Source organism: Thalassophryne amazonica, chromosome 22 (assembly GCF_902500255.1).
Source record: "Thalassophryne amazonica chromosome 22, fThaAma1.1, whole genome shotgun sequence".
NCBI lineage: Eukaryota > Metazoa > Chordata > Actinopteri > Batrachoidiformes > Batrachoididae > Thalassophryne > Thalassophryne amazonica.
In genome coordinates this window covers 20,158,810-20,181,125 of record NC_047124.1, presented here as the reverse complement: position 1 = coordinate 20,181,125, position 22,316 = coordinate 20,158,810, and the positions used below count along the sequence as shown (strand labels likewise).

At 42.0% G+C, this 22,316-nt stretch overlaps 1 protein-coding gene across 2 annotated transcripts in view; it reads left to right on the top strand.

The window, feature by feature from the left end:
• Positions 1-39: 39 nt before the first annotated feature.
• Positions 40-22,316, top strand: part of tbc1d22a (TBC1 domain family, member 22a) — a 234,183-nt gene continuing 211,906 nt past the window's right edge. For both annotated transcript variants that reach the window (XM_034162984.1, XM_034162985.1), the window contains exons 1-4: positions 40-257; positions 689-745; positions 13,144-13,327; positions 13,763-14,012. In XM_034162984.1, the coding sequence (XP_034018875.1) occupies positions 196-257; positions 689-745; positions 13,144-13,327; positions 13,763-14,012 (553 nt within the window). In that variant the 5' untranslated portion in view covers positions 40-195. The remainder of the gene's footprint in view (positions 258-688; positions 746-13,143; positions 13,328-13,762; positions 14,013-22,316) is intronic.

The window sequence follows — 22,316 nt, the reverse complement described above, 5'->3', positions numbered from 1 at the left end:
TTGGCTCTCCACGCGGAAGGGTCCTTGCAACCAATTGCCGCAGCGCTTGTTCAACTATTAGGAAGTATCAACATGGCAGCTTTTTGAGTTTTGGAAAAGAGGGATCTGGTGTAAATAAACCATAATTTTACCTTTTACAGCCTGAGACGGCGTTGTCGTGTTTGACTTTGGGATCGACTGCGTTGCATAGCGACGATGTCGAATGACGGCAATAAAAAACAGTTTTGGAAAAGAAACACAGCGAAGGTTCCTGGCAAGTAAGTGACGTGTTCGTTAGCTTAGCGGAGTTAGCACGAGTCATTTGACGCTCCAAAAACACAGTTTGGACTTTTACTAACTGTCTTATTGTATTTTACACATGCTACAAATGTCACCACTTGTGATACTTATAAGTGTCTGTGTGGAATTAGTTTTGCAGACTTTGTTTACACATTGCTAATCGTAGCTTGCTAAGAGCTACGTTGCTAATAGATGCGAATCAACATTTTGCCCACAGCCGCAATCTCAAGAGTTGTGACACTTTGACAACAAGCTGATGTCAGAGAGAGGAGACTGCTTTGTCAGGAATCCAAGCCCCATTACTCCCTGTTTGGCTCACAGTGGAATATTTTTGAGATATTTTAAAATTAGTTTCGCGATCATCTATGAATTAGGTGATTGATTTCCACTTTACTCTGTGCTTTCGCAGCATTCAACATGTTTATGGGGCCCAGCATCCACCTTTTGACCCTCTCCTTCATGCCAAGTAAGTGATTTTTGGACCTGGCAAACACTTTTACATTAAAGAGAAGAACTTGTTGGACTGGTTTGAGTAGTGGATTAACTAGTTCTTCTCGTTGTTTCCTGTAATTGGTACTATTTTCATACTCGTGTCAGTAGTTGGGTTAAAGGTGCGTTGCTCTTCAGCGTTCCAGAAAAATGTGTTTTGTTTTGAAATCTTGTTTATAAAGTACTTTTGGTCTGTGACCGATCATAAAGTTAGAGCTAATTTTATTGCTGGTGAAGAAGTTTTATTTTCAGGGGAATGTGCTCCGTGAGGTTTTGTAAACAACATATCGATGCTGTGTTTGGCAGAAAATGAGCTTTGAATTTTGGTTTTTAACTAAGAAAAATAGCTGTGAAAAAATGTTACTCTTCCTGCTGACTCATTTGTGTAAACCAAGTAATAACATGTCAGTAGTCAACATTGGTATTAGGGATGTGTTGCTCAGATTTTACCAATGCTATTACTTTTACCAATACTGCTTACTGATCCATGACCTTAATTTATTATTATTATTTTTAAGGAAAATGTAAACAAATTAAGAATAGTCCATTTAATACAACTACAGGGAGTGGTGGTGTAGAGATAAAAGCGGTGGGCTTGAGAATAGAGCATCTTTGCTCACAATCTCCGTCACCGTAAAATCTCTAAGGTCCCTTAGGTAAGGTTCTTAATGCCTAATTTACTCCCAGTGTGCAGTTCACTTTGAGTGCCTTGTGTGGCAGTATGCTGACATTGGTCTGTATGTGTGTTTGTGAATGTAGGGCATTATTGTAAAGTGCTTTGAGCATCTGCCATCCCAGGTTTCATTTGGTTTTGTTAGTGCAGCAGACAACAGAATATTTACAGAGGAATCTTTCAAATGGTGAAACAAGCACCAAATTTGGCACAAATACTCCTTAGACATTACTCTTTTGAGGAAAAAAAAAACAATTGGCCACTTGAATTTGCAGTAGACAGCCAAGTATGGGTCAGTTGAAGAATTACTCTAGCACATTATTTGTCTGATCACAAATATTCCAATAAATATATAAATATTGCATCACTTTTTTGCCCTTTGACACCATTCATGCTGTTTTTACCCCATAACTCCATAACATTCAGTTGTATATAGTCCAAACTATACCTTTTTGTTATCTTTGTGATCAGACAAATAATGTGGTATACTTTTCAATATGATTGGAGCATCTTTTAATTTTGATCCCTCTGTATTTTTTTTTCCAGTTGATCCCTCTGTATTTTTTTCAGTTGACCCCTACCTGGCTACCTTATTGAAAATTCAAGTGGCCAATTGGTCTTTTCAAAAAAGTAATGTCTAAGGAGTATGTGTGCCAATTTTGGTGCTTGTTTCCAGAAATGAATGATTGTTACAGTTGTCTGCTCCACTATATGAGTCAGAGGAGTGACTAAAGTTTTCTCATAGTTTATTAAAAGCGTCTGTCCTTGTAAATCAGAAATTTCAACTTCTTAGTTTTTAATGAATGCAGCATGAATTTTGCACTTCAGATTTTGTAAAAAATTAAATGACTTTACACTTCTAAAGTATATTTTGTGATTTTATTTATTTATTGTGCAGTTGTTGCTGTTATACTCTCTAGAACTGACCCAAGAACAATTATGGCTCACACTGAATATATTTGTCCGGTCACAAAACAGCCAGATAAAAGAAATTAGAACTGATGTGTTTTAGCACATATCAGCAGAACATAACACAAAGAAAACAACCCATTCTTAAACAAATTCCACAGGAGGACACAACAAGCAACCAAAAACACATTTGCATTAAACAAGTTAATCCAAAACACCACTGAAATATCCAACTGCCAGCCTCTGAGGATTTTTTTTGATGAAGTATGCAGAAGCGAAAAATCACATGAGGTGGCAAGAGTAGGTAATGCAGTAATGACTGCAGGTGGTTTCTGTAATAATTAGATGTTCAAAAAAATAAAATGTTTTTTCCTTTCTGCTACACTGTGAAGGAAGTTGTCATTGACATTTGCTTTGTGACTGATTTAAATGCTAAGCTAATTAATTTGAAGTAATAGATAGAAATGTTGCATTCTTTAGTTGGAGGAAAACTTGTTTTGGGAACCCATGAATGTACTGATTACAGGCCCCCTGACACTTGCATGACTTTGATCCGCGCAGTTGCAAGCACTCTGCCATGCACGAGAGTAATCTCGTCTCAAACCTGTTGTAAACCCTGGTAAACTGTGCGCAGCTTCATGCAAGTGCGCAAAGAAAATTTAGAAATGTTCAAAATCTCCATAATGCATTAATTATGTGAACTTCACGTGAACATTACGGAAACAAGTTAAAAACACAACATGTAAGTAATTGCGTCAGTGCACCGCATCAGAGTGTAGCTCGTCTGAACAATTATAACGAGATGCTAAATCTATCACAAAGTACTTTTACAGCTACTCACTAGAACGGAGGAACATGCAACTGTTTTACCAAGCCATTACAATATAAACATGACAAATTATTACCTTTTTAGACGGCTCCAAATACGTCCTCTACCTCATTAAGCGCGCATGTGTGAAAAAAGCAGCAGCTGGAGCGCTCCTCTGAGGTACTGGAAGTGATTAGAGCGGTTTTCAACAGCCAACTCAAACAGAAAATGATTAATCTGCTACAAAATAATTGTTTTATATATGCAGCATCCAGCGCACATTGCGTGGCATCCAGTGGCACAAAGCGCGGCATCCTGCTGGAAACACAGCGGGTGGGATCGTCACGACGTTGTGTATGCAAGTGCGCGGATCAATGTCATGCAAATGTCAGGGCACCTTATGTCTGAATGAATCATTCATCACTCTTTTTTTTTTTCTTTTTTTTTCATGTGCTGCTGAGCTGATTTAGAATATGTATTTATTGGTAATTAAAGCATAGACCTCAGTCGTTTTTCCTGATGACCACCTGTTAGCAGAAGGTTATAGTCTGTCTGATTTGTGTCCAATAACATCCATTGATGTATATCATGGCTTGTGTGTTGCTGCTGAGCTAACTCAGCCACATGGGGTGTGCAGCCAGTACATTCTGAGTGCCGGTCCCAAGCCCAGATAAATGAGGAGGGTTGCGTCAGGAAGGGCAACCGGCGTAAAACAAGCCAACCCAACTATGCAGACTCAGAATCGAATTCCCATACCGGATTGGTCGCGGCCCGGGTTAACAACGTCCACCACCGGTGCTATTGCCCAACAGGGTGCCGGTGGAAATTGGGCTACTGCTGGGCGAAGACGACGAAGAAAAGGAGGAAAACGTTGCCACGAACAGCGGGAGAAGAAGAAAACTAGAAGGGTGGAAATGAGAGTGGGGACTTTGAATGTTGGTAGTATGACTGGTAAAGGGAGAGAGCTGGCTGATATGATGGAGAGGAGAAAGGTAGACATACTGTGTGTGCAAGAGACCAAGTGGAAGGGAAGTAAGAGCAGGAGCATCGGCGGTGGGTACAAGTTGTTGTACCATGGTGAGGACAGGAAGAGAAATGGTGTTGGGGTCATTTTAAAGGAAGAGTATGTTAAAAGTGTGTTGGAGGTTAAGCGAGTGTCTGACAGGGTGATGAGTGTGAAGTTGGAAATTGAAGGGGTGATGATGAATATCATCAGTGCATATGCCCCACAGGTAGGATGTGAGATGAAGGAGAAAGAAGATTTCTGGACTGTGTTAGATGAGGTGGTGGAGAGTGTGCCCAAGCATGAAAGAGTGGTGATAGGAGCAGACTTCAATGGGCATGTTGGTGAAGGGAACAGAGGTGATGAGGAAGTAATGGGTAGATATGGTATCAAGGATAGGAATGGGGAAGGACAGATGGTAGTTGATTTTGCAAAAAGGATGGAAATGGCTGTGGTGAATACCTACTTTAAGAAAAGGGAGGAGCACAGGGTAACATATAAGAGTGGAGGAAGGTGCACACAGGTGGACTACATTCTTTATAGGAGATGCAAGCTAAAAGAAATCACAGACTGTAAGGTGGTAGCAGGAGAGAGTGTCACTAGACAGCATAGGATGGTTGTTTGTAGGATGACTTTAGAGGTAAAGAAGAAGAAGAGAGTGAGAGCTCAACAAAGGATCAGATGGTGGAAGCTGAAGGAGGAAGACTGTTGTGTGAAATTTAGCGAGCAGGTGAGAGAAGCACTAGTTGGAGGGGAAGCAATTTTGGACAACTGGAAAAGTACTGCAGATGTGGTGAGGGAGACAGCTAGGGCAGTACTGGGTATGACATCTGGACAGTGGAAGGAAGACAAGGAGACTTGGTGGTGGAATGAAGAGGTCCAGCAGAGCATAAGGAAAAAGAGGTTGGCGAAAAAGTTTTGGGATAGTCGGAGAGATGAAGAAAGTAGACAGGAGTAGACAGGAGTACAAGGAGATGTGGCGTAAGGCGAGAAGAGAAGTGGCAAAAGCGAAGGAAAAGGCATATTGCGAGCTGTACAAGAAGTTGAATAGTAAGGAAGGAGAAAAGGACTTGTACCGATTGGCCAGACAAAGGGACAGAGCTGGAAAGGATGTGCAGCAGGTTAGGGTGGTAAAAGATGCACATGGTAATGTGCTGACAAGTGAGGAGTGTGTGCTGAGAAGGTGGAGGGAATATTTTGAAGAGTTGATGAATAAAGAAAATGAGCGAGAGAAAAGGCTGGATGATGTGGTGAGTAAATCAGGAAGTAAAAGAGATTAGCAAGGAAGAAGTGAGGGCTGCTATGAAGAGGATGAAAAGTGGAAAGGCAGTTGGTCCAGATGACATTCCAACGGAGGCATGGAAATGTCTAGGAGAGATGGCAGTTTCTAACCAGATTGTTTAATAAAATCTTGGAAAGTGAGAGGATGCCTGAGGAGTGGAGACGAAGTGTGCTGGTTCCTATTTTCAAGAACAAGGGTGATGTGCAGAGCTGCAGTAACTACAGAGGCATAAAGCTGATCAGCCACAGCATGAAGTTATGGGAAAGAGTAGTAGAAGCTAGGCTTAGAAAACAGGTGAAGATCTGTGAGCAGCAATATGGTTTCATGCCGAAAAAGAGCACTACAGATGCAGTGTTTGCTCTGAGAATACTGTTGGAAAAGTACAGAGAAGGACAGAAAGAGTTACATTGTGTGTTTGTGGACTTAGAAAAAGCTTATGATAGGGTGCCAAGAGAAGAGTTGTGGCATTGTATGAGGAAGTCTGGAGTGCCAGAGAAGTATGTTAGGGTAGTGCAGGACATGTACAAGAATAGTGTGACAGCGGTGAGATGCGCAGTCGGAATGACAGACTCATTCAAGGTGGAGGTGGGATTACACCAAGGATCAGCTCTGAGTCCTTTCTTGGTTGCAGTGGTTATGGACAGGTTGACAGATGAGATCAGACAGGAGTCCCCATGGACTATGATGTTTGCAGATGACATTGTGATCTGTAGTGAGAGTAGAGAGCAAGTTGAGTCTAGTCTGGAGAAGTGGAGATATGCTTTGGAGAGAAGGGGAATGAAAGTCAGTAGAAGCAAGACTGAGTACATGTGTGTGAATGAGAGGGAGCCCAGTGGAATAGTGCAGTTACAAGGAGTAGAAGTGGTGAAAGTAGATGAGTTTAAATATTTGGGGTCAACTGTTCAAAGTAATGGAGAGTGTGGTAGAGAGGTGAAGAAGAGAGTGCAGGCAGGGTGGAGTGGGTGGAGAAAGGTGGCAGGAGTGATTTGTGACCGAAGAATATCAGCAAGAGTGAAGGGGAAAGTTTACAAAACAGTAGTGAGACCAGCTATGTTGTATGGTTTAGAGACAGTGGCACTAACAAAAAGACAGGAGGCAGAGCTGGAGGTGGCAGAGCTGAAGATGTTGAGATTCTCTTTGGGAGTGACAAGAATGGACAAGATTAGGAATGAACATATCAGAGGGACAGCTCAGGTGGGACGGTTTGGAGACAAAGTCAGAGAGGCGAGATTGAGATGGTTTGGACATGTGCAGAGGAGGGACCCAGGGTATATAGGGAGAAGGATGCTGAGGATGGAGCCACCAGGCAGGAGGAGAAGAGGGAGACCAAAGAGGAGGTTCATGGATGTGCTGAGAGGACATGCAGGTGGTTGGTGTGACAGAGGAAGATACAGAGGACAGGGTGAGATGGAAACGATTGATCTGCTGTGGCGACCCCTAACGGGAACAGCCGAAAGACAAAGAAGTGTGTTGCTGCTGAGCTGTGACAGTGGTTGATTTGAGCTGCAATTCAAATTGGTGCTAATCTGCAGGGCTTGCAAAATTTCAAAATCCCTAGTAGCCCTTCGGGCAGACACTCTTCAGGTTTTGGTAGCCCGAAATGAAATGAACTGGCCCATTTTTTGTTTTTAATGTTTTAATGCAAGTGATAACACATTTAACTAATTAACATTTTTGGAACTTTTATTAACACAGAACAAGAAAATGGATTATTCTGGCAAATTAGAAAATGCCAGTTGTTGTTGAGGGAACAGTCTCATCATCTTCAGACATTTCCTCTTGTGCCACAGTCTCCTCTTCTCTGCTCACTGTTTTTCCTGTTTTGTGTACAATATGTCTTGTGCCCTTTGTGCTCAACATCCAGAAATGAATTGCTGTCTCAGGACAAAAGGATTCCACTGATTTCCCATTTATGGAGATGTGCATAAGGTCATTCAGTGTTTCAGCCTGGAGACTTGTGCGGTATACTGTTTTCACACGGTTCATGCAGAAAAATCCTCTCTCAAAAAATGGCTGTTTTTGGACTTAGTGTCAGCATTAACTTCACTAGCAACAACACATGGGACAGGTTTTCAGGATTCTCAGATAAGAGATCTTTGTACAAGGTGTCTAGTTTGCTACCACGGTGTGCTGAAAGCCACATTTTTAGATCCATCCATTCTTCTGGAATTTTGCCATTTTCCTCCTCATTTAGCAAAGTGTCAAAATGTTTGACAAGACAGTCCACCTCTTCATCCCCAAAAGTTGACAGCTCTTGTCTTGAGCTGGGAAGAGTAGAAGGGTCAAAAACTTGGAAACAAGACAAGGGTTTTTGAGAAAGATTTTTAAATCTGTTGTCCATGTACTTAACTGTGTTGTCAATAATCTTCAGGAACAGTGTACTAATGGCACTTTTTAAATCTGTTGTCCATGTACTTAACTGTGTTGTCAATAATCTTCAGGAACAGTGTACTAATGGCACTTTTGTCCTTGTCTTCACATCGCCCCCAACAGGTCGCTGGCTTTTTGTGAGTTTTGTTCCACTGTAAGAAATACTCTCATCATCATTTACTGTGAGTTTGGTGTCCAGGGATTTTTGAAATTCACCTGGCTTGGTTTTAAGGCTGATTAGGCGTGATGTTGTGCTCTTGACTAACTGATTTGTTCCCATAATGCTCAGTTTGTCATGCTGCATTTCAGTGCTGCATTTGGAAAGGATTGTGCTGTAATCTAACATAAAATGCAGAAATCTAACAAATCTCTCACTTTTCATCTCCTGCACAATGCCCTTTGCTTTTGCAGCATCTTCTTCTGGTGTAACACCACTTCCTCCTGACATGTTTTCCAAATGGGTAACTGAGTGTAGTTTTTTCCACAGCCTTTAGACATCTCAGCCTGCTTGGCAGACACCGGGTGCTTTTTAGGCCACTAAAATGTGCCAGTTTTTCATTGAGTATTTCACTTATTTCAGTCAGTTCCCTTATATTTTTTGGCGAATAATAATACATCTTAAAGATGCTTTTGAGTGTGTCTTCAAATTCTGCTAGGTACTCGCATCTAGCCCAGCACTGCCAGCTCTAATTTATGTGCCACACAATGTATAGTAATGACGTGAGGTGCCCTTTCTTTGAGCTGCCCAGCTACTCCAGTTTTTTCTCCAATCATTACAGCAGCACCATCAAAATTAGCACAGACCACTTTTTTTTTTCCCCAAATGTCTGCCCTGATGCCTACATGGTCCACAGCTTCATCAATGGCTTCTAGAACCCCTGCAGCATTTGAGCTTCTGACTGATTGGCATTTCACCATGTAGGTAGATATGTCACCATTTCCCTTTACATATCTAACATGAACCAGCTGCTGTTCAATAACCCCAGCATCTGTGCTCCCATCTGCGAGCACAGTCAAAAACCTGCTGTCTTTGATATCTTTTTGAATCTGGTCTCTAGAGGTTTCTGCTATAGCCCTAATACGTAAAATCTCTGCAGGCATGGTCACTGTGGTAAGTAGAACCTACATCTATGCCATTTGCTTTTTGAAGTTTGCAAAGACTGCCAAATTTTTCCATTGGCAATTCACTTTTTGCAACATAAAATGCTGTTCTAAAAAGTCTAGTCATTATATCCTGCTGTGCTTTGTTCATGTGTTGTATGGTTTTTGCAATTGGTGTCTCTTCTGGGAATAAAGCTGCAGACTGGGCACTAATGCACTTCTTATGTATGTGAGTTGTCATGGGTTCTGATGGGGTCTTTCCTTAAATTACTAGTATCAAGTACAAAAGCATTGTTGGAGTCAGAAATTGTAGGGAATTGACGACACACTTGACAGAACATTGTTTTGTTCACCTTATCATATTCCAGCCAAGGGAATTCCTTAGTCCATGAAACCACAAATGTGCTCTTTCTTTTTGCTTCATAGTCTGATTTTTCAGAACTCTTTTTTAGGCTGGCTTGTCGCTCTGTTCCTGTGGAGGCTGGCTGCTCTGACGCTGAACTGGCCTGGTCCTGTGTGGTTGCCTGCTCATCTGTGCTGGACTGTCCCTCTTTCTCTTCCCCCTTTTCATTCTGACCTGTGTTTTTTGGCTGCACAGAACTAAAATATCAACGTAAATCCATCTGTTCAAAAAAAGAATAAATGAATTAAATAAATAAATACAACTGTTTCGCACATGTGCGTTTTTTTTTTTTTTTTTTTTACTTTATTAACCTACCATCAAAAGACGTCTATATTGGCGAGTGTTTGCGATGCTTCAATTCTGAATAGAGCGAGCGGGTGTCTGGCTGCGCACGTAACACACAGAAGGACGGCACCGTCTCCTCTCATCCTCAGCCAGCCAAGATATCGGGTATATTTTTAGGTAGCCCATCGGGCAGGGGGTGTAAAATTTTAGTAGCCCGAGTGAAAAAGTACATAGCCCCGGGACGTCGGGCTAGTGATTTTGCGAGCCCTGATCTGAATAGGTCAAAGGTCATACAGGTGAATACATAAATATTTGAGCAATGACTTAACAAAAGGGCTTTTAATTTAGATTTTGACATTTAATTGAATGGGTTGAACAGAAATATCCCATTGACCATTTCGACAGCCATTTTTATGCATAGTCCCTCCATTTTCAGACATCATAAGTAATTGGACAGACTAGATATAAGAGTATGTTAATACAAATAACCGTTCAGCATTATTTAGGACATGAATACATGAACATTTCCAAGTCATTGAGTTTCAGTTGGCATTCATTCACATCAGTCATGAAGAAACACAAAAACGTCTGTATTATACCGTCTGGAGTAAGCAGTTCTTAAAATTGAGCGCCTGCACAAGAAAGAAATGTGGCTCGAGAAGTTTGTGCTTGGTGCAATTTTTGTCTGTTGCATCACCAGTTCTACAGTATGAAGGTGGAGTGGATCAGAGAAGGATTTTCATACCAAAAAAGGAACAAACAAACATCTAGTCTAGGCTCAACTCCATCATGTGCATCCAGACAAACTGTCGCTGAAATTTCACAGCTTTAAGAAAATCTTTCTCTGTGCCAAATAATAAATACAAATAAAAAGTCACTGCCTGAAGTACTTGCAAAAAAATTTATTGATCTTCCCCTGAAAATTATTATTGGAAAATATTAAAGGATTGGATGGTTGAATTTAGTATTCTCAAAAAGTAGAGTCACCACAGTGTTTTCACTTATGGTTAAAAAGTAATATTTGTAAAACTACAGTGTTTAAAATGTGTAGAAAACATTTGTTATGTATCATTGTCATTCATATCTTATGGGAAATACTTTGGACTTCTTTTGTAGCACTTCTTCCACTTTTCTCACCTCGTTTCTGATTCGTGCACCATAAAATGAAAGGAACAGATAGAAAAACAGATTATTGTTCAGCAGTAATCATTTTCATCATGTGCATTTCCTTAGAGAGTTGAATTTAATTTGTGTTGTCTGTCCAAACTTCCTCTTTTCTTGTAAGTTATGATGGAAGTACTGTAAGATAATGTGTACAAGCCACTTTCTTTATTATGGTAATCCTTTTCTTTGTAAGAAATCACAGCGCCATCTTCCTTCCATCCCTTCTTTCCCTCTTATTACTACCTCCCTTTTTTTGTACCCCTTGATGAAGCAAGAAAGGTTGAGTTTAATTGAATTTTCTTCTTTTTTTGTAGGATTACTTGTTCCCACTGAATTAAATGGCTGCCTTGTTGCACAAAGGAGCTAGAATTAAAAGAAAATTTGTCCTTTGAACATGACCAGTTTCAGGTTTATTTGGTGTTGAAGAGCTGCCTTTTATGAGACCGTTGTAGTTTAAGGGTCTATGTGCTTCTGCGCTAACACCTTTTGGTGTCATTCTGAGTCATCTTCATTACATTTAATTCTGTCTAAAGTCAGTCACTGTCAAGTACAGTGATTAAACCCCCAAAAATAATACATTGGGGGGTGGGTATCTGGGTGTCTGTCTGGCTGTTAACCCTTTCGTCTATTTCTCTATTAGTGAGACTTGTAAGTGCAACTCCTTCTGAAAGAGATGGTGGATTTTAATGAATGGTACACAATGGAAACACATCAAATGAATATGTGCATGAAGGATAATAATTCAAGTCTGATGTGTTTAAGGGGAAATAATTAGTCTTTTGTGTTTAGTTGATGCATCATAAGATGTTGACTTCATTTGCGGAGCTCTTCTTAAACGGTTTTGGGGATTTCTATGAAACATCACACAATAGTAGGACACCATGTGATAATGTGCATGACGAAAAATAGCTCCACTTTGGTGTTTTCGAGGTGAGATAATTGTACTTTTCTTTTTAAATCTATATCATATTTGTCAGTTACATGTACAGTATAAATAGATCTGTTGTGCTCTAGTGCTTTAGTACAGAGAATGACTTGTTCTTAATCCTTGTATTTTGCCACAAATGATTTATCCATCCATCCATCCATCCATCCATTTTCTTCCGCTTTATCTGGAGTTGGGTCGCGGGGGCAGCAGCTCAAGCAAAGCCGCCCAGACCTCCCGATCCACACACACCTCCCCCAGCTCCTCCGGGGGAACCCCAAGGCACTCCCAAGCCAGCCGAGAGATGTAGTCCCTCCAGCATGTCCTGGGTCTTCCCCGGGGCCTCCTCCCAGTGGGACGTGCCCGGAACACCTCTCCAGCGAGGCGTCCAGGGGGCATCCGGAAAAGATGCCCGAGCCACCTCAACTGACTCCTTTCGACGTGGAGGAGCAGCGGCTCGACTCCGAGCTCCTCCCGAGTGACCGAGCTCCTCACCCTATCTCTAAGGGAGCGCCCAGCCACCCTGTGGAGGAAACTCATCTCGGCCGCTTGTACTCGCGATCTCGTTCTTTCGGTCATGAGTCAAATCTCATGACCATAGGTGAGGATCGGAATGTAGCTCGATCGGTAAATCGAGCTTTGCCCCCTATTCAGCTCTCTCTTCACCACGACGGTCCGACACAGCGACCGCATCACTGCAGATGCTGCACTGATCCGTCTATCGATCTCACGCTCCATCCGTCCCTCACTCGTGAACAAGACCCCGAGCTACTTAAACTTCTCCACTTGAGGCAAGGACACTCCACCGACCTGAAGAGGGCAAAGCACCTTTTTCCGGTCGAGAACCATGGCCTCAGATTTGGAGGTGCTGATGCTCATCCCGGACACTTCACACTCGGCTGCAAACCGCCCCAGTGCACGCTGAAGGTCCTGATTTGACGAAGCCAACAGAACCACATCGTCCGCAAACAGCAGAGACGAGATTCTGTGGTTCCCATACCAGACCCCCTCTACACCCTGGCTGCGCCTAGAAATTCTGTCCATAAAAATAATGAACAGAACCGGTGACAAAGGGCAGCCCTGGCGGAGGCCAACGTGCACTGGAAACAGGTTTGACTTACTACCGGCAATGCGAACCAAGCTCCTGCTGCGGTAGTACAGGGACCGGATAGCCCTTAGCAAAGGACCCCGGACCCCATACTCCCGGAGCACTCCCCACAGGGTGCCCCGAGGGACACGGTCGAAAGCCTTCTCCAGATCCACAAAACACATGTGGACTGGTTGGGCGAACTCCCACAAATGATTTACTTTTACAGATATTTGATACATAAAATCAACTCATATAGCTAAGTTGAGGTATTATTTTGAAAGCTTGCTCAGATCTCTGTTTCTATTCATCCTGAACTCCTTCCCTTCTCTTGTGGTCTCCATGGCCCTTTCTTTGTCTTCCAGCTTAATCAAAGCAGGCAACAAGCCTCCTCCAGCCACACCGGGCAAGCCCAAGAAGGCAACAACCTTCCAGGAGTTTGAGAGCATCACCAGTGATGCCTGGGATGCTGGCGATGATGACGATGAGCTGCTGGCTATGGCTGCACAGAACCTCAACATTGAGGTGGTTATGGAGACAGCAAATAAGGTGATTGGTCACTTGTACCACCTTAACTGATGCGATTAAAGCAGGATAGGTGTTTTACTACCAGATTTGAGTAAATCCAAAAATATCTACACCATTGTTGTCACAAGCTGAAGCAATTCCTCCTGTAGTTTGAGGAATAAAAATCTCCCAAGGGTGGAGAGGGGATGGAGAGAGTGGTGTGCATCATGTGTGCAGATGAGATAAGTTTGTATCAGTTAGATGAGTTTGTATCAGTTTCTGTCAGTGTGTGCATAATGACAACATCAGACTGTAGGGGAGGGCAGAAGATAAGAGGGCAGCCGAATGGTTCACCAAGGCCGTAGAAATTCTTCTGGAGGAAAACAGCAGGGCGTTTTGATAGTAATGTTCTGACTCTTGTCAAGTTGTGTCCAAAATGAGAATCAATATGGATGTACTTTTCCATCAACTTTGCAGGTGATTGAGAACCACAGCAAGCAACAGGAGAGACAGAGACAAGAAGACACAGGCGAGCTAGAACAGCGAGATGACGACGCACAGGAAGAGGCAGCAGAGGAAGAAGAGGAGGATGAGGAAGATGAGGAGGATGTGGTGGAGAGGGGAGAGGTGACCACACCAGAATTTATGTTTGCCTCTCAGAGAGGCCCATACAGTGATGGCCGCCTAGTGAAGTCCCTCAGTGAAGCACCAATCGGCTCATCTAAAGGTTTGTTAGCTCCATTGCAAACTGTATGCAAGTTGGCAACTAGGTTGGTTTTGATTTTGGTCTCATGAAATAATTTGCAAAACCACATAAAACATTTATTGCGGGGGGAGAGGAGTGTTTACGAATCACCTTGTCCCTCTGTCTGTCCATGAATCTTATAAGCACAACCTTTCCTAAACTGTTTGGGACCTTCAAGGGGTGATACTACTGCTGTTATTATTATTATTAAAGATGCTCTGAATGGGGTTTCAGACATGAGTATAGCAGCCAACAACTAGTTTATATGTAAATATTTAATGGTTTATGGAGTCCTGTACAGGGAATAAAGCAACACTCCCTCTGTCCCCTGTTTACATTGTCTTCCTGGCAGCATGTGCACATTGTATAATACATATATCATATATGTGATTCTTGCCCTGTATAACTATTGCACCAAACCATGTTAATAAAGAGACAGCAGTACGCCGTGCTACCTTTTAAATATTTTTCACAATGGCGGCTGGCAACTACTTAACAGGAATGCATCCAGAAATCACATGTAGAAGCTAAAAAATGCCTCTGACCAAGAATGTAATTGTAGTAGAATCCATGTAGGTATGGCTTTTCCCACATAGAGAGCTGTTGAGATCTGTTAACAGGCTGCTTTTGCTCTGTGCGGTGAGGGAGATTTGAAGGTTGGAAAGGAGTGGCCGAGAATGGAAAGTTTGTTTACATCCTGAAAATAAAACTAGTGGGACGTCTAGTGGTGGGGAAGAAAATAAAGACTACCTTTAATACATCTTTGACAAGACGTGAGACGTGCACATCGTGTCTGAGAAGATGAGGGTATTAATAGAATAAACTGTGCAAATAAATAAAATGACCATTTTCTGGATTTGAGTTCACACCGTCTGGCATTTTTTTAATCTAGCCTCTGAGCCATTTTGTGTTACCCCATAAAAATAATCAGAAGTTTCAGTAGGAGAAGGGGGCAAGAATGTCTGGCAGTGTTTCGATTATCTCACTGTTGAGGAGTGTAAGTGATTTGACTTTACCTTGCCTATGGTCATGGAGAGTGTAGTGTTCATCAGTGGCACAGATTTAGACATTTGAATTTTAATCAACATGGAGTAACAAGTGTAGAAGATCAGCTTTAACATTTGCATGCCTGTCAGTGGTGAATTTTGTCTGGCTTGTGGTGGGTAAATTTTTTTTTTCCCTGTCCACACTGATTTTCTTCTAATAAAAATCCTGCTGCAAGATGCATACTATAGCTTTGCAGAGCATCGCGTCTAGCAACAGAAGCTGTACGTCGTAAATGTCTGCTGATCCGCTGTCCCTTCTGGCAGGTCATCTGCCCGTCTGGCTGGTTATCTGCCAGTCTTCTAGTTACTGTGTTTAGCTGCTGATAATACACACAGCCGGTCCCCTTCAAATACTTGTTCTCATCTCCTCCAGTGCAGGCTTGCAAATGCTGTCATGTCATGTCATGTGTGCATACATGGATACGTGAGATGATACCATCTGCACCTCGAGTGAGCACGGAGCAAAAACACAGCCGCTGATAGACACCAAGTTTAATGCACACATACAGTACACACATTAAGTAGTTGGCAGGCGGGGAAACAAAATGACAAAGTACAGTAAGGGTGCTGGGTATCTTATATTTTATGACATTTTCTTTTTACATCTTCTCATCCTTTTCATTGCACAAACATTCTCTTTCTTCACTTTCTTTCACAATTACATCTGTGCCTTCATATTTTTAGTTCATCCGTGAGCAAAGGTCCAATGATTCGATGTCACAGCAACGCATCCATCTGCAAAATTTAAAATTACAATTTTTTTTAGGGGCTATTCCACAGAGTGCTGTTTCTTCCCGTTTAATTCCAAAAAACAAATCGGGGTACATTTTGAAGCATCATGGTAACTTCTTGATCCATCTTTGTCAGTCTTGGACTAACTTGGGATACATACAACCCCTGGCAAAAATTATGGAATCACCGGCCTCGGAGGATGTTCATTCAGTTGTTTAATTTTGTAGAAAAAAAGCAGATCACAGACATGACACAAAACTAAAGTCATTTCAAATGGCAACTTTCTGGCTTTAAGAAACACTATAAGAAATCAGGAAAAAAAATTGTGGCAGTCAGTAACGGTTACTTTTTTAGACCAAGCAGAGGGAAAAAAATATGGAATCACTCAATTCTGAGGAAAAAATTATGGAATCATGAAAAACAAAGAACACTCCAACACATCACTAGTATTTTGTTGCACCACCTCTGGCTTTTATAACAGCTTGCAGTCTCTGTGGCATGGACTTAATGAGTGACAAACAGTACTCTTCATCAATCTGGCTCCAACTTTCTCTGATTGCTGTTGCCAGATCAGCTTTGCAGGTTGGAGCCTTGTCATGGACCATTTTCTTCAACTTCCACCAAAGATTTTCAATTGGATTAAGATCTGGACTATTTGCAGGCCATGACATTGACCCTATGTGTCTTTTTGCAAGGAATGTTTTCACAGTTTTTGCTCTATGGCAAGATGCGTTATCATCTTGAAAAATGATTTCATCATCCCCAAACATCCTTTCAATTGATGGGATAAGAAAAGTGTCCAAAATATCAACGTAAACTTGTGCATTTATTGATGATGTAATGACAGCCATCTCCCCAGTGCCTTTACCTGACATGCAGCCCCATATCATCAATGACTGTGGAAATGTACATGTTCTCTTCAGGCAGTCATCTTTATAAATCTCATTGGAACGACACCAAACAAAAGTTCCAGCATCATCACCTTGCCCAATGCAGATTTGAGATTCATCACTGAGTATGACTTTCATCCAGTCATTCACAGTCCACGATTGCTTTTCCTTAGCCCATTGTAACCTTGTTTTTTTCTGTTTAGGTGTTAATGATGGCTTTCGTTTAGCTTTTCTGTATGTAAATCCCATTTCCTTTAGGCGGTTTCTTACAGTTCAGTCACAGAGGTTGACTCCAGTTTCCTCCCATTCGTTCCTCATTTGTTTTGTTGTGCATTTTCGATTTTTGAGACATATTGCTTTAGGTTTTCTGTCTTGACGCTTTGATGTCTTCCTTGGTCTACCAGTATGTTTGCCTTTAACATCCTTCCCATGTTGTTTGTATTTGGTCCAGAGTTTAGACACAACTGTCTGTGAACAACCAACATCTTTTGCAACATTGCGTGATGATTTACCCTCTTTTACGAGTTTGATAATCCTCTCCTTTGTTTCAATTGACATCTCTCATGTTGGAGCCATGATTCATGTCAGTCCACTTGGTGCAACAGCTCTCCAAGGTGTGATCACTCCTTTTTAGATGCAGACTAACGAGCAGATCTGATTTGATGCAGGTGTTAGTTTTGGGGATGAAAATTTACTGGGTGATTCCATAATTTATTCCTCAGAATTGAGTGAGTCCATATTTTTTTCCCTCTGCTTGGTCTAAAAAAGTAACCGTTACTGACTGCCACAATTTTTTTTTCCTGATTTCTTATAGTGTTTCTTAAAGCCAGAAAGTTGCCATTTAAAATGACTTTAGTTTTGTGTCATGTCTGTGATCTGCTTTTTTTCTACAAAATTAAACAACTGAATGAACATCCTCCGAGGCCGGTGATTCCATAATTTTTGCCAGGGGTTGTAGTAGTTGCTGCCATCGTCGGCACCCGATTTGAAATCAAGAACCAGTTCTTGAACTCTTCAAAAATTTCATCTCGAGTCTCGAAATTCTTTATCATACAGGTGCGCTCTGTTAACTTGTGCACACGTAAGTTGCAATTCAGCTTTACCCACGGTCAAGTTGTCGACCCCGAAAACTTAGACTACTTATAAAAGTCAAATTTGATTTGGCTGTTTTTGAGAAGGATCGTCAGTCTAGATGATTTCTTCTTCCTCCTCTGGCTGCTGCAGCTCAGCGATGAGGGCGGATGATTCTGTGCGGGTGTGGCAGGCGCATGTATAAATCTGAATCGACAGTAAGGATCTAAAGAGTCACATCCAAACATTTTGAATCGTCAGGAATCTACCGCACTGATGAAACCCTCATCGCTGATTTGCAGCAGCCGGAGGAGGGAAAAACACATCCCAAGCTCACTCCAGATGAAGAAATATCACCATCCAGGACGAAATCATGCTTCAAATGGTCAAAAGTATTATAATATGGCAAAGTAAGCTGATTTGAAGTTGTTTTTGGTCAACTTCATTAACTCGCAGTTTCAGATAACTCACGGTCCGATTTTGTGGACCCCAACTTGCGCCAGTTAACGGGGCTAACCTGTATGTGGTAACTTCGGGGTATTCATAGTCTTAATGGCTGCAATCATGTTCAAACTTCTTTAAACCTGTGACTATGGCTTGAAACTTGTTCGATTGTGCTCCATCTGGGGAAAAACATTTGAACCTGAAGCAATGTTTGTTGTGGTTTTTGATCATGTCTAACTGAGGTCGCAGCTCTGTTGTTTTGTTTTTGGGCGGGTTGCCAGATCTGCACTTTTAAGACAGCGTGTTAGGAGGTAAGCTGGATTAAGTCATTTCATCCCGTTTTTGCTCTTTTTTTGGATCGTGGGTGATTGTAGTACAGCGGCGCCTTGTGGAATAGCCCTGTTAGGTAAAATATACTTAACAAAAATATAAACGCAACACTTTTGGTTTTGCTCCCATTTTGTATGAGATGAACTCAAAGATCTAAAACTTTTTCCACATACGCAATATCACCATTTCCCTCAAATATTGTTCACAAACCAGTCTAAATCTGTGATAGTGAGCACTTCTCCTTTGCTGAGATAATCCATCCCACCTCACAGGTGTGCCATACCAAGATGCTGATTAGACACCATGATTAGTGCACAGGTGTGCTTTGACTGCCCACAATAAAAGGCCACACTGAAAGGTGCAGTTTTGTTTTATTGGGGGGGGATACCAGTCAGTATCTGGTGTGACCACCATTTTCCTCATGCAGTGCAACACATCTCCTTCGCATCATCCATGAAGAGAACACCTCTCCAACGTGCCAAACACCAGCGAATGTGAGCATTTGCCCACTCAAGTCGGTTACGACGACGAACTGGAGTCAGGTCGAGACCCCGATGAGGACGACGAGCATGCAGATGAGCTTCCCTGAGACGGTTTCTGACAGTTTGTGCAGAAATCTTTGGTTATGCAAACCGATTGTTTCAGCAGCTGTCCGAGTGGCTGGTCTCAGACGATCTTGGAGGTGAACATGCTGGATGTGGAGGTCCTGGGCTGGTGTGGTTACACGTGGTCTGCGGTTGTGAGGCTGGTTGGATGTACTGCCAAATTCTCTGAAACGACTTTGGAGACGGCTTATGGTAGAGAAATGAACATTCAATACACGAGCAACAGCTCTGGTTGACATTCCTGCTGTCAGCATGCCAATTGCACGCTCCCTCAAATCTTGCGACATCTGTGGCATTGTGCTGTGTGATAAAACTGCACCTTTCAGAGTGGCCTTTTATTGTGGGCAGTCTAACGCACACCTGTGCACTAATCATGGTGTCTAATCAGCATCTTGATATGGCACACCTGTGAGGTGGGATGGATTATCTCAGCAAAGGAGAAGTGCTCACTATCACAGATTTCGACTGGTTTGTGAACAATATTTGAGGGAAATGGTGATATTGTGTATGTGGAAAAAGTTTTAGATCTTTGAGTTCATCTCATACAAAATGGGAGCAAAACCAAAAGTGTTGCGTTTATATTTTTGTTGAGTGTAGGTACTTTGGGAGGTGGACACTGAAATTTTGCCAAAATGCTCCTTCTGTTCTTGATGGCTTTTTTTTTTTCTTCTTTTTTGAGTGGATGTTACACAACGCCACATTTTCATGAACTTCCTTCAGGACCTACTGGGTGTTGCACAACATTCACAGATGCACACTTACAAGCTTCTTTTTCAAGCTGTCAAAAATTCAAACTTCATCTGCTGGTTTGCACACAAGGAGAACATGGGTGGAATTTTAATGCTTGTGCAGTTTTATGTTAAACCCCCCCCCCCCCCCCCCCCCCCCCCCCCTTGTAACCGTGTACCATATCAATTCAAGTAAACAAGTGTGCGTTACGAATGTGGCTCTTTCCTTAATGGTCCTTTTAACAGTATAATTGTTAAATGGACAATAAAAGGGGGTGTCATTGTTAAAAATATCCCCTGAAGAAGATGCTGCAGTGCATGCTTTGATAGACTTTTTAATATTTTTAAGTGCAAATAAAGCAGCTGAGAGCAGATTTGTAGGTTTTTATTTGTCCCTGTAAATCCCAAAAAGCATATTAAAAGAGACAGTGTGCCAGTTTGTGTAATTGCTGCGCAGCATTTGTTTGAATCTACTCATGGCAGAAGTGTTGTGGTGTTGCTGCAGCGCTGATAAACGCCACCAGAGCTTGTCACATGGCTCTTTATGAACTTTGTGTTGCATTCATTGTGACAGAAGGAACATCCTCTCTTTGCACTCTCCTTCTGATCTGAATACCTTCTTCATAATTGATCTTGCTTTCATTCCATGTTAGTGTTTCAATTATTTCTTTTGTAATGTTCATTTTCCAGAACATGTGGCCCTCTGCACACTGAATTAATGCTCATCTACCCATTGTAGAGGCTTCATAGTTGACTTTGAAGCTTTGCAATATCTGCACATCCTGTGTTTTTGAGGTTCATTGCAGAAACAGTCTGTCCACCTTTCTCCATCCTGCCTGCACTCTCTTCTTCACCTCTCTACCACACTCTCCATTACTTTGGATAGCTGATCCCATGAACATAAGCTCATCTGTCTTCACCACCTCTGCTTCCTGCAGCATCACTATTACACTGTGCTGTGTAATTCACACATGTACACTGATTTGCTCTGACTGACTTTCATTCCCCTTCTCTCCAGAGTGTAGCTCCACCTCTCCAGGTGAACTTCATCATGCTGTCTACCTTAATTTCCGGAGTATAGAGCACATCTGAATATTAGCCGCACCCTCCAATTTTAAAAAGAAAAAAGAAATGGTACATAAATAAGCCGCACCTGTCTATAAGCCATGGATCTCTGTGTTGTAACATGAGATATTTACACAGAAAGATGTTAGACAAAAAGATTTTTTTAACTTTTATTTAAATACGTACCGTAAATGCTTTTTTTTTTTTTTTTCCCCCTTGAAGTGTTGCACGTAAATATTGATGCGCATGTCATCCAATGCGTGCACGGTGTCGCATGGCTTCTCCACTCCACATGGAGAACTGAGTAATTTTAACTTATTCTTGAGATTTCATTGCGTGCAGTCAGGATCAGATGGAGTCTGTGGTAAATGAGATGTTAATGAGGCGCTATGACTTTTTCGACTTGTTGCGCCAAGATAGAGAACCGGTTTGGAAGGGTAGGGGGAGAAGGCTTCGCTGATCTGATGGCGCAGCTGTGGCACAAAGTGCCAGACAGGGACTTTTCTTCACTAAAATGAACAGGTAAGACCTTATATTTACACTGTGTGTGGATTTACACCACATGAGGAGTGCAGCTTCAATTGACAGCATCAATTGATGTATTTCGACAAATGAAAAAGCCTGTAAAAATCCATAAATTAGCTACATCATTGTAAAAGCTGCAGTGTTCAAAGCATGTGAAAAAAGTAGCGGCTAATAGTCCAAAAATTACGATACTCTCACTATGGATCAGTGTCATCTGCAAACATAGCTCATAGCGATGCCAGTCTGATCTCGTCTGTCAACCTGTCACCATTGCAAACAAGAAAGAGCTGAGAGCTAATCTTTGATTTAATCCCACTCCCAATTTGCTTTATTTATGTAGTGCCAAATCTTAATACAAGTCACCCCCAGGTGCTTCACATGGGTAAGGTTTAACCTTACCGACCCCATTGACCAAGCACATAGGCGACAGTGGTAGGGAAAGACTCCCTCTGTTTTTTTTGTTGTTGTTTGTTTTGTTTTGTTTTTTAGTTTTTGAGGAGGAAACCTCAAGCAGACCAGACTCAGGGGGTGACCCACTGATTCGGCCATTCTAATGGTAACAGAGATCAAACAAACAAAGTACAAAGAATAATCAAAGTCCAATTGTAGGTTGTTGTAAATGTTCCCTGTCAGTATCCTTAGGGCAGGAGTCATGGGTAAGTTTGATGCTGGACCTTCAATCAGGGGTCCAGCAGGCAGCCCTAAATTCACAATCGTGGCAGCAGCATCTCAGAGACGACCTTAAATGCATCTGTTGTTCCTACTGCATATCTCGCTGCTTTAACCCTGTCCGTTTACATATCCTGCACCACCCTCACATACTTCTCTGCTACTCCAGACTCCCTCATAC